We start from the raw sequence: 12,690 nt of genomic DNA on the forward strand, positions 1-12,690 counted from the left end.
CTCTCTCTCTCTCTCTCTCTCTCTCTCTCTCTCTCTCTCTCTCTCTCTCTCTCTCTCTTCCTATCTTCCTGTTGTGGTTGAATCTGGTAGGCTGGGTTACCCTCAAACAGCCTGGTCCACAGGTACTATGTTGGATATAGATTTCAGCAACTTGAGCCAAGTTGTGGTATGCAAATAAATCAGCTGCATCCTGTCTCAAGGGGATTGGGGAAAACATCCCATGAAAGAAAGAATTATGTTTTATAAAAGAGAAGCTCTTGCCTTAGGAGTCTGGCATTCAGGACCTGAGTTGACTGTCAACCTGTCCTGACACTTCCTGGACTGGCCAACAGTATCAGGATGCACTGAACACCCTGAGACTCACATTCTCATGTTCTGAACCCTGCTATACATAACCTGAATGGGAATTCATCCTCAGGATTCTGGAAATGTTACCAGCCTCTGCAGTGTGTGGGGATGAGTCCCTTCACAGTCTGGTTCAGCTACATATTTTTGGACCTTGATGATATAACTTGAGTTCAGTCGTTTTGAATGGGAAGTTAAAAAAGAATTTTGTGCAGTCTAAAGTGGTAGCTTTGGGGACAAGTCTTCGAAATCTCCTTTCATCCAAACTCCCAAGATTTTACTCCTTGTCTTAAAGCTTAACAGTTTGCAAGGCACTTTTGATAATCTTTAACAATCTATTAAAGGCAATGTTCACTGAACACACAAAAATAAAAGCAGAGGAGTAAAGAGCTTATGTCCCATGGTGGTGACAAAAGGCAGAGGCTACAGAGCCCTGGTCAGTTTAACTGTGGCCTGCTGAGCTACAGCTTCTGGCGGCCCTATGACGGAGAGACTCTGGGCTACATTCTCAGAAGCACTAAGTCCTCCCTGCTCTATTGTGGCAGCCCCTGTCCCTCTTGTCACCTGTCCTACTGCTGTCAGCTGCTTGTGGGCCCCAACCCCTTGCTAGCTGCAAGTGTAGTTCTCAATACAAATTAGCAGCAATGCAGGCAGGCTGAATGGCAAAGCCTCTTCCCCCGTCCATGCTCCCCCTCCTTCCCTCTCTCTTGTTTTCATTGAGCCCTCTTCACAGGCGCCAGCTGCCTCATTAAAGAGCAGTCTTTATGCTGGGCTTCACCTGTACCCACCCTTAGCAGTAGCTGTTGAGCCCCATGGCCACACTGTCTGGCGGAGGCACAGAGAATGGAGGGAAGTCTGGCAGGCGAGCGGGAGAGGTATGGCTTTCCTTCTTTCTTGCCCTGAGCAGTTGGAGGAGGGCCAGCCGGGCAAGGGCAATGGTCAAGGGTTGGTGGGTGTCAGGGCTTCTCCATAAGGATGCCCTTTGCAGAACCTGGCACAGAGAACTGGGACCAAGGACAGGGCCTTGTTCCAGAAGTTGCCCCTGCAAGACAGATCATTTGCCTGGCTAAGAAACAGGTGTGCCCAGGGCAGGAGGAGGGAGAGAGGAGGAAAGCTGGGCCAGAACTTCTGTGGGCTAGTGAAAAAGGAATTTCTACTTGCCAGACATCTAATGGCTGCCCAAGAAATAGAACCCCACTCCTGCTCTCACCCACTTCCCCAGTGATGCTTGTGACTCTTCTCCTTCCAAGGTTCTGAATTAGGCAGGCTTTACCAAATGTCTTAACTTTTTATACTTATTTTCCTCTATTCCTAGCACCAGGGACCAACCCTTCCATCCATACCCACTGATGGCCATAAACCATCAACAATCACTTTTTTTTTTTTTTAGTGGTTCTTGAAGTTTTGATTTTCTCTACATGGCTAGGGCTCAGTTTTTAATTTTGAAATCCCTAGAGATCTGGCTGATGTGAGAAAGAGGTTTTCAAAAATTATCTCCCTGTATTCATAAAGGGAGAAGCCTATGGAAAAGGCTCCTCCCCTTCCACCATACCCTGCCCACGGAGTCTGGCTCTGGGCACCTTCCAGGGGAAGTGTGTGTCCTGTCAACCCCACCCTCTCCCACAGAGATCCCCCAGCCAATGAAAACCTTGCTCTCTTGGTTTCAGGCCAACTTAATCCTCCGCACTTCTCTGGCACTTGAACTGTTTCACATCTGTCAAGAATCTGGGAAAAGTTACCAGATTGTGTGGTGTGAGTGTGTGTAGTGTGTGTGAGTGTGTGTGAGTGTGTGCACTCATGCATGCATATCTTTTGTGTCACTTGTGTACATGTGTAAGTATGTGTATTATGTATGTTATGTGTGGTAGATGATGGGTGTGTGCACAGGTGTCTTCTGTATTCTATGCATGAAGATAGTATTGTGTGTGTGTTTGTATCATGAGAGAGTGGGTGTGTGCCTTTATGTGTATGTGTGAATGTATGTGTGCATGTTTTTCAGAGTGTGTACATGTATGTATGTGTTGTATGGTGGAGTATATATGTGCATATGTGTGTTTGTGTGTGTGGTGGAGTGTAGGTACATGAATGCATGTTTGCATTGTGTATGTGTGTCATAATGGGATATGTATATGCATACATATGTGGTAAGTATATACATATTTGCACTGTTTGTGTGTTGTGTGTGTCATATGTGGTGGAGTGTATGTGTTTATTTTGTGGGTATATATGTATTGTGTATGTGCATGTACACACATACATGGTAGAGTGTGTGCATGTTTGCATTGTATGTGGTGTATGTGTATAGGTGTGGTGGAGTGTGTGATGTAGAGTATGTGTGTGCATATATATGTGATTGTGTGTCTATGTGGTGGAGTGTGTAGGCTTATGAGTGCATGTTTGCATTGTGTATGTATGTCATGTGGTGGAGTGTGTGTGCACATGGGGTACAGTGTGTGCATGTTTGCACTGAGTATATGCGATGTGTGTTTATGTGTGTGTGTGGTAGAATCTGTGTGTGTTGGAGTGTCTCCTTGTGTATGTGCGTGGGTGCATGCGCACATGTGGTTAGCCATGGGGAGGGTGGAGGGGCTGCATGCTCGGGCCAGCTCAGCTCAGACGCGGCACCAGGGTTGACTGGGACTGCTTCATCTCAGGCCAAGTCCTTCAACAGCAGAAGCCAGAGGGCCAAGCGCTGGTGAAAAGCCCTGATGTGCTACTGCCTCCCCTCCGACTGCCATGGGGACATTAAACCTTCAACGATCTGGGACTCTGACGGCTGGTTCTTGGTTCTCTGCCTGGAAAAACAGTAGGCGAATAGTAAAACCTTAAATTCTAACATGTGTAAGTTATACATCTTATTTTCATTTTCAGCCCATGTTCCCTCTGTAAGACATCAGGAAAAAATTACCGTCTGACTTCTAATATCTCAGTGGAGCATTTATCTCCCAGCTATGATAAGTGATCTTCAATATTTTTTTCCTTTCAGATTAAGAAACAAATTCATTTAATTTTCTTTATTGAATGTGCTCAGGCCTCCCCCACCCTGCCCAAGTCTTGGGAAGCCCTGGGCTGTTCCCCTTCTTGCTGGGCTGGTAACAGCTCTCCCTGCTGTGTGGATGGGTGGGTCCCTGTCTGGCACAGCCCTGCTCCTTAAACCCCCTCAGTGGTCCCTTCCTGCCCACGGCAGAGTGACAGAGGGCAGTGGCTAGGCCTTTGGAATGTCCGGAGAGGTTAGCAGCGTGAAGTTGGAAAGCTGTAATCTGAACCTTATCTGACCTCCTTGGTCTGAAGGTCTGGTTTGGAGCTCTCAGAGTACTGGCTGTCTCCCAGGCTGCCAGAGCGGATGCTTGCTGCTTGGTGTAACCTTGGCTGCAGCCCCTACTTGGCCTTTCAGGGGTCTCCTCTGGTCCTGCTGCCAGAGGATCTAAGTGGGAACTGGACATGGCAAGGTGGCCCCTCCCCAGACACACTGGGAGATCCATGATAATGGACTGAGAGCTATATGGAGTGTTCTGCCTGCCTGCTCTGTGGCACCAAGTGACCACAGTGGGTGTGTCAGCCCAGCTCTCCAGACGGTTGCTCTATCCCTATGCTGCAAAAGACCAGGTGTTAATTGGGTTGTGTCGTTTGTGACCATGTTAGGTGATTTGCTTTCTCTCTTGTGCATTTTCAGATTGCATCCTCTGTGAACTCAGTGATCAGGGCTGCAACACTCTATTGGGGCCACAACCTCTATCAGGTTGTAGTTCCTCGATTCTATTTCTCCTTCACAATAGCAATCAGTTCTTTTGCATGTGGGTTTTGATAAAGAAGCTTAACACTAAATATGAGACCTGCATCGTGTGTGTGTGTGTGTGTGTGTGTGTGTGTGTTGCTGGGTATTGAACCCAGGGACTTGTGCATGCTAGCCAAGCACTCTACCACTGAGCCATACCCTCAGCACACATCCCCCAGCCTACATCCCCCACCCTTTTTTTTAAGTACTGAGGATTAAACCCAGTCCTTTATGCACACTAGGCCAGCACTCTACCACTGAGCAACATCCCTAGCCTGCATATATCTTTGTGACTCTGGGCCATTCATCCCCACCTCTCCATTTCCTTAACCATAAGAAGGAGATAGTAACCTTTCTGTACCTATCTTGGAGGGTCATTGGGAAATTCAAATATAACAGTGTGTGACAAATGCATTAAAACGAAATATATGTAAAAGAAATAGCTCACCAAGAAAACATTTATCACTCGCCTCCCATGTAAAGCACTATGTAGGCTACTGGAGATTAAATAAAGAATGTAATGACACCACCTCAAAAAATAATATGGCAGGAGGAGAGCTGATGCCAAGTTAAGAATCGCATGGTGTGAAAAGTCCCATACCCAGCACAGACACAGAGTGCTATGGGACTGCAGAGAAGGAGTGTCCGGGAGCAGGGACTAGAAAGAGCAAGAGCTGCCTGGCAATTAGGATAAAACTGCAAACTGCAGTGAGGTTGGGAGGGCCGTTCACTAAGGAGCTGCCAAACATTTTTAAGTACCCTAATTACAGGATTGGTCTGGGGTTTGCAGAAAGCTCTGGTGGCACTGTGGAGGAGGGAAGTAGAGCTTCATCATCTTCATCATCATCATTACACTCAGGTGGACTGGACGTGGCTCCACGGGTATCTGAGTGACTGGCCTGCCCTTCTGAGGCTGGGGCAAGCTGCCCCCATCAGGAATGACTTCCTCTGGGCTTTGTCTCCTCTCACTCTAGGGAGTCTCCGGTGGACTGCAGCGTTAGCAAATGTAGCAAGCTTGTAGGAGGAGGCGAGTCCAACCCTATGAACTACAACAGCTACATGGACGAGAAGAACGGCCCCCCTCCTCCCAACATGACCACCAACGAGAGGAGAGTCATTGTGCCCGCAGGTACCTTGGGAACCAGGCTGCCTGGCCAGCATTCACTTCACCACTCCTTGGGGGCTGTAGTGGAAGGGTAGGCCTGCTCCACGGGGCATTGAAACCTTACCTGGTACCCTAGTCTCCATGGAAATGCAAAATTAGGAAAGCTGTTCATCTTCCTGACTCCCTAGCTGCCATCCAAGACAGGGTCCCAATTTTCAGCAGAACACCGAAGTGCTGGTTTCAGAGCACATCACATACTCTACACCAGTGGCCTGGTACCCTAGGATGAGACCTGCTGAGGCTCAGAGGCAAGACTACCTCATCCCAAAAGGAGTCCCATGAACTCCCAGACCTAGCCATCCCTGTCTTTAAGGAGGAGGGTGGCTACTGATGCCCCCCCCCCTTCAGGCATGTACTTCCTGGCATCTGCTGGGTTCCACCTTTCCAAAATTACAGCCAGCTCTTTCAGTTTTAAAATAGAAATAACTATATTTAACAAACGGAGTGCCTTCACACGTGTGCCACAAGTTATGTCATTATGTAAAAATAGTCTCTTTTTCCGAGGTATTGGTGCTGTTGGTTACAGAAAATAAAACCATTGTTCAATTCTTCAGTCCATTGGCCGGACATGCTGCCTGGGCTTGCACTCACTAGCAAGCCCTGCCACCCGGACACAAAGGGAGTTTGAAAACTGCCACGTGTAGAACGGGTGCCAGGTAGTAGGAGCAAGAATGTCCAGATCTTAAACAGAGTGAATTACAGGGAGGGACCAAAACTAACCTTACCAAAATAGCTCCACCAAAGAGACTAACTCCCTCCATTTGTAAAAGTGAAAAGGCAGTTGTGTCTCAGGACAGAGGATCAGACGACTCTCTGAGGTAGTCCAGAAAAATGTGTTGGTCTAAAGGCACGATTTTGAGATGGGACCATCCTTCCAAGGAAAGCTGTACCTCACCATATCCTGGGACCACAGCCCATCCATGTGTTCTGGGCTAAACTCAAGGGGAGATGAAGGTGAAAAGTAGGGAAGAGTGAGGCAGGAGAGGAGGGGGTTGTGGGAATTGTTCTGTACCTTACAATATTTAAAAACTGTTCAAGTTCCTTCTTCCACTAACAAAAGAAGAGGAAGAAGAGTTTCATTTCTGGAGTGCTTTCCAGCTGCCAGGCATAAGATAAATTTGCTTTATCTTATGTCATTTAATGTTTGGTCTCCTGCCTCCTTCAGGGGATCAGCTGGTGATCATTAGCCCAGGTGCATCTTCTCCCTACTCAAAGACAATGCGACTATGTTGTTAAAACTAACATGGTGGGGACTCTCAATGCTTCCCCAGGCAAGGCAGAGCCTTCCTTGCTCACTGGGTATCAAGCTCTCCTGCTTCAGTCTAGCACAAGAAGAGAATCTTGGGGGACTAAAGCATTAGGGGATCACATTGTCTCTGAACCAATTTGTTGGCACCATCTCATTTTGGTAGTCATTTGGGGCGGGCTTATGGAAAGAGGACACAAATGGCCAGAATGGTGGGTTGACCCTCTCACTCTTAATTGGTATTGACATGCTTTCAAAGGGAATAGCAAAAAGTTGGACTTCAATGGGGCAAGTGAACTGTAGCAGGAATGATGAAAATAGTGTCAATTCATATCAAACATTTTCAAAGCACTTCGCCTAAGGAATTCATGAGCTATGGATTTGCTTCATTATTTGGCCACTGGCTAGATCTTTAAGAATTATCCTCAGACATGTTGGCTTCCTCCTGGTCAGCCTCCTGGACATAAGGGAAAGTCTCATTTGGGCAGGTCCACAAATCAAAGCAATAAAACATTAGTGGAACAACCAATTGAATTTATGACGGGATTTTAAGACAAGTATAAATGAGCGCCCTAGTTAATGACTAGCTCCATGTTCAGATGGGAAGAAACTAGGACTAAATCATCCAGGAAATACATTTGGAAGAGTTTAGCATGATCCAGAGTGGAAGATTTATAATTCATTGTGCTGTAGAGGGAGAGAAATAATATTGTGATAGAGCCCAAAGCAAGGGAGGAAATAATAAAATAAATAAAATATAGGGTATAAAATTGAATTTGAGGCCTTGGATACTAAAAGTGAGGAATTAGGAGAAGTGAAGGATGAAATAATATGCTACATAATCCAACTCCCTCCAGGACATTTTTCTTTAGAATTCTGAAATGGTGCAAACGTATTTCCATTTACCAATGGTCCGTGCCTAATTGCTGCTGGAGAGTAAAAGTAAAAAAAGCAAGAAATTTATCTGAAAGAGACAAATGCACACTTGTACAATGAAGCTTTAGAGGAGCTCTGCTTTTTGGCACAAGGGCTTTGTAACTTACAGGTGAGTAATTGAGGATGGTGAGGAGGCAAGAGGGGAGGGGGCTTTGGGAAGACTTCAGTTGGAACCCCAACACAGATTCTTACCAGCTGTGGGTCTTTGTGCAAGAGACTTGAACATCTATGACTCCACTTTCCATCTGTAGAATGGGGAGAACCAATTTTGCCAGGTTTCCTTGATGAGTAAAAGTGGGATGAATGGAGAAGCTGATGCATCCCACAGCTGTGCTACCACTGGTAACAGGGTCTTGGATTGTTGGTATGACGTGCAGCAGCAGCCTGTGACTTTCATCCCCAAATTCTCCTCTTAAAGGGGTCCTCCAGCACACACACTGCACTGCTCCCATGCATGTGTGGTACTGGGCACATTGTAAGCCATACCCAGCCCTGACACCCAGATGCTTTCATATAAAAAACCAAGGTGAGATGGAGAACCCTGCCAAAGGCACACAGCCAGCAGAAGATCCCCCTAAAAGCTCTGGGCAATGCCCTCTGGTGAGGCAATAGAACCTTGCCTTCTTCCCTAGTGCTCTCCTAAGCATCAAACCCTGTTCCCATCTTTGCCAAGAGCCTTCACAGTCTCTGCAGAATGAGTGTGTGAATTGATTGCTAGGGAGCACAGATATTCCTGCCAAATAAGCATGCTAAATAAAACAGGTCATGTAAAAGTCAGGGGTGACCCACTGTCTTGTAATAAAATTCAAGTCTCTCCTCCTCCAGGAAGCCTACTAGGACTCTCCACATTCACATTCTTCTCTGCCACCCAGGACCCTTGAACTACCACCATGAAATCCACTGCTTAGTTATTGCTTTGCTACTATTTTATGATAGGTATTGGGTGCGGGCAGGCTAAGAGCCACATAGTTTTCTTCTACGATGAGCATAATTTAAGGTATTTGTTGGACCCAATAACAATTGGTTGACAAGTGAAGAGATGGGTTCCAGATGTAACAAGGGATAAGGAATAAGGGTCCTACTTAGTACAGAACCTGAAAGTGCACCCCACACACCTGGCTGAGGACTTGTGAGGGTCCCATGGTGGCATAGCTATTGTCCTTACATTGCTCAAATTCACTCACGGCTAAAAGTTTCCTGTCTTTAACATCATTTCTAATCTTTGAGTATTTAAATATCCTAAAGATGTTTGGGGAATGATCTGGTAGACATTTCAACACGGCTGTCCCCAAAAGGGAAAAACCCAGATTGGATTCATATCAAACACCACTGGGTCTTCCAACCATGCAGATGGGATTGCTATAAAAGTTCATGCACAGATATTTCTTTTCTATAGACATCTGAGGGATTGGTGCTCTTTCTTGAAATCATTAATGTTCTTAAAAACACAGATGGTTCCCCTTTCCAGAGACAGTGGTCCCTGGATCCATGCAATTGTGTCTATTTTCATTTTGATGCCACTTTTCTCAGGGAAAGGTCTCAATTGCCCTCCAAGATCTTTAAGGGGCATCCTGTCAGGGGGCAGCTAAGAGCCTTCCCAGAGAGCTAAGTGGTTCAGGCAGCACCAGCTGCCATAGAGTCAGATGGGCTGCTCTGAGGGGGGTCATCTAAAAGGGAACTAGCAAAGGGAGAGAGAGAGAGGAAGGGGGAAGAAAAGGGGACAGGAGGGAGAGAAATGGAGAGAGGAAAGGGGAGAGAAAGAGGAGAGAAGGAAAAAGAGGGAAGAAAGCAGAGAAAGACATAGGGGAGGGGGAAATGGGAGGGAGGAAAAAAGAGATGGACAGAAAAGAGAGGGAGAAAGGGGAGAGAAAGGGAGAGAGAAAGAAAGAGATGGAGAGAGGAAGGGAAAGAGAAAAGAAAGGGAGAAAGCCAGAGACGGAGAGAAATGAGGGAAGAAAGAGAGGAAGATTGAAAAAGAGGGAAGAAAGAAAGAAGAGAGAAGGAGGGAGAGAGACAGGAAGAGAAGGGAGGAGGAGAGGGAAGAGAGAGAAAGGGGGACTTCTAGACTGTGTGAGCAGCCTTCCTTGCTGACCTCTCCTCTTCTCTACAGACCCCACGCTGTGGACGCAGGAGCACGTGCGGCAGTGGCTAGAGTGGGCGATAAAGGAGTACGGCTTGATGGAGATTGACACCTCCTTTTTCCAGAACATGGATGGCAAGGAACTGTGTAAAATGAACAAGGAGGACTTCCTCCGAGCCACCTCGCTCTACAACACAGAAGTGCTGTTGTCACACCTCAGTTACCTCAGGGAAAGTAAGTGCCAAGGGCCCAGGTCTTGGAGAAAGCTCTGTGGGGCTTGCTGGGTTCCCCACAGGTCAGTAAAGGGGGTCACTGTCATTTGTATTAGTCACCTGGGCAGAGGCCTAGGAGTGGTACCCTTGGGGCTGCAACCCCTCAAGGTCATTTGGGCTCCTACAGACCCTTCAAGGGTCAGACTCAATCCTGAGTTATCAAGGGAAGCAAAATAGGCAATGCAGAAAAAGTAGGGTGCTGTGACATGGGGGTTGGGGGTCAACAGAGGCTAGTTACCCTGGTCCTATGAAAGCCTCATTCTAGAAGTTACTTCTGCTCATAATTATGTAGAAATGGAAGGTCTGGCTGGCGTTTTCCTAAGAAATGACTTAAAGTTCCTGCAGGAAACTGAGTTTGTGCATTTGGGATTTAAGTTTTGAAAACTGACATAGTAACTTCCCCTTATCCTGGGGCCACTCTGATGCCCCCTGACCCTGCCTTACAGGCTGCTTCCTGCACACTTATTTGCTGAACAGGGAGAGTAGCCCATGCCACCAGGGTGATAGGATCTACAGGAAGCTTTCTCCTGGTATAGCCTGGAGAACAACAACATCAAAAAAGCTTTGGAAAAGGAGAGCTTAAGAAAGAAAGGGTTTATCTACTATGAGGCTCCCCAGCACCAAGTGCCCATCAGTTCAAGGTGAATTTCATTTGATATAAACTGTACACAGAGCAGAGAATGGGACCTGCTCTGAAAATCTCAGCCTTAACTCTTCACCAGGTGATATAGCAGTACTACTCCTAATTGCTTTAGAGTTGTTCTGTGGCCCGAAATCACAGTACTAAGATTAGGGAGTTGAAGCCAGGGGAAGACAATGTGTGCTCATCTATGCAGGGGTATCCTCATGACCAGGCCTGTCCAGACAGTGGGCAGGCTCTGGATGTAGTATTGACTATTAGTGACAAAAGAGGCTGGGACTATTAAAGGCTTAAATTTTGGGAAAGAGTTTGTTGATATAAAGTCCCCTTCAAAAGCTGAGGTCTTAGTACCTACACAGCCACCTTTCCTGGTCTGGTGGCCTCTGAGTTGGTTTGTGCCTTATTTGCTTTCTGTTGCTCAGTGGGTCTTTAACTCCCCCACCCCCTTATGATCTGCTGTCTTAAGGCAACCGCACAAAGTGCACTGTGGGGAGTGGGGGGCAATTCACACTAGCTGGAAAAATATTTTAAATGTCTTTGGAAGTTTCCACCCGTCCTATCCCTCCGGGCTATCTGGTCACCTCTCCCAGGCGTCTGGGAACCAGTGGGTGAGAGTAGATGACGCAGTGTATGTTAGCACCAGAGCAATGACCTCATGTCTGAGTCTTGCTGCAATATGAGGTCAGTCCAAGAAGCAGCTGTTTCAGAAAGGGGGCCATTTTCCATCGAGTTTCTCTAAGCTTTGGATGATTAGCATCTTTCTAAGGATCTGTATTTCTCCGGCTTTCAGTGTTCATAGAATGATGGGGGAAAGGATCTTTGACTGGAATCGTGCAATGATCCAGAAAGGGCAGGGGCAGAGGGAGGCCTACAGAAGGTGGGTGCATGAAGAAGACAGCAAGGCAGAGCAGCAGTCAGATCTGCTTTTCTGCCCCTCCTAGCATCAGCAGGAGGCTGAGATCCCTGAATCTTTTCCTTCTTTGTGAGAGAAGAGATGACAGCAGTGTGATATTCATATCACATAGGTCACATTATATCATTTATGATATATATGATATGATATTTGATATACAATATCATATTCATATATCACATAAAGGACCTAGTAATTTTTGGCTCCACTGTAGAGACCTTTGTTGGGAGTGTGTTCAAGTGCATTCAGAGTCAATAAGGGGGGAAGCCCATTCAGGCCATGGACCCATAAGCCTGGTTTTCTGACTGGTCTATAAACAGCCCAAATCCTCTTGGTACTTCCTGTCACCAAGAACCTGAGTCATAGACACTGAAATAAGACAAATACCTGTGGCTCAAAAGGCCCAGGAATATGAGGAGGTGGCAGTTGGTGACCCTCAGGAGACTTCCTACTGGAGGAGGGTAGAAAGCAAGAGTGAATAGTAAGTAACCCAGTAGAGAATAAAGAGGGGGAACAGAGCTTGAAATATGGGGGTAAAACATGGCATGAAAAAGGGTTGCTTCTTTCTATGAACATATATAGACATCAAAGAAGATGACTCTAAAGCAATCAAAATACAAAATTTCTAGAAAGGGGATTAATAATAGAGCAACTTTCAGAGTTGAGAGGAGATGGAATCAAGCTTGGCTATGGAAGGCCTTGGAAAGCCCAGGACAGATTTCCAGAACCAGGAGGATGGTTGGGTGACAGCAGTGCATGGTGGGAAGTTGCCCTGGCATTAAAGGTTTACTGTGAAAAAAATCAGCAGTGCTTATGATACCAGCTGAAATGGGAGAGCTCACTGTAAGGTGGTCTGTGCATCAAGGTCTGCCTGCCAAAGCAAAGATTAAGACGGTGTATTAAGTCTTTTAAAAAAAAAAAAAAAGAAAAGAAAGAAAAAGAAAAAAAGAAATCTTGCCCCAACGTAGTGTTGAAAGAGCCTGTTGAGGAATCTAGACTTGAAACTTCCTTATTCATGTTTCTTCCTCATTGGTGTCCTTCTTGGGGTCCAGCTTCTGGGACCCTCTATTTGGATGGTGGCTGGCTGCTAGGACATCTATCTGTAGGGGGCCAAGTGCCAGTGACTGTTAGCTCTCTGGATTGCTGTGGACTCCCTCAGGCTGACCAACGTATCTTCAAACACTTTATAGTTTTTCCAGACTGACTTCCAGTAGATGATTTGCGCTTAGGAGGGAGGCCAGTTCTTGGGGAAAAGGTTAAGTCAACTGAATTGAGACAAGGGGAAGGGGTGCTAATTCCTGTGCCTGTCATCTTGTCC

The 12,690-nt window shown here is 46.5% G+C and overlaps 1 protein-coding gene across 6 annotated transcripts in view; it reads left to right on the forward strand.

Moving 5' to 3' along the window:
- The window catches only part of Fli1 (Fli-1 proto-oncogene, ETS transcription factor), a 128,734-nt gene that overhangs the window by 80,122 nt on the left and 35,922 nt on the right, over nucleotides 1-12,690 (forward strand). For 5 of the 6 annotated variants that reach the window (XM_048796117.1, XM_048796118.1, XM_048796121.1 and 2 more), the window contains 2 exons: nucleotides 5,095-5,249; nucleotides 9,578-9,781. In XM_048796117.1, coding sequence (XP_048652074.1) covers nucleotides 5,095-5,249; nucleotides 9,578-9,781 — 359 coding nt within the window. The remainder of the gene's footprint in view (nucleotides 1-5,094; nucleotides 5,250-9,577; nucleotides 9,782-12,690) is intronic. The other variant, XM_048796122.1, reaches the window with a different exon arrangement.

This window comes from Marmota marmota, unplaced genomic scaffold (genome assembly GCF_001458135.2).
Source record: "Marmota marmota marmota unplaced genomic scaffold, marMar, whole genome shotgun sequence".
NCBI classification, from domain to species: domain Eukaryota; kingdom Metazoa; phylum Chordata; class Mammalia; order Rodentia; family Sciuridae; genus Marmota; species Marmota marmota.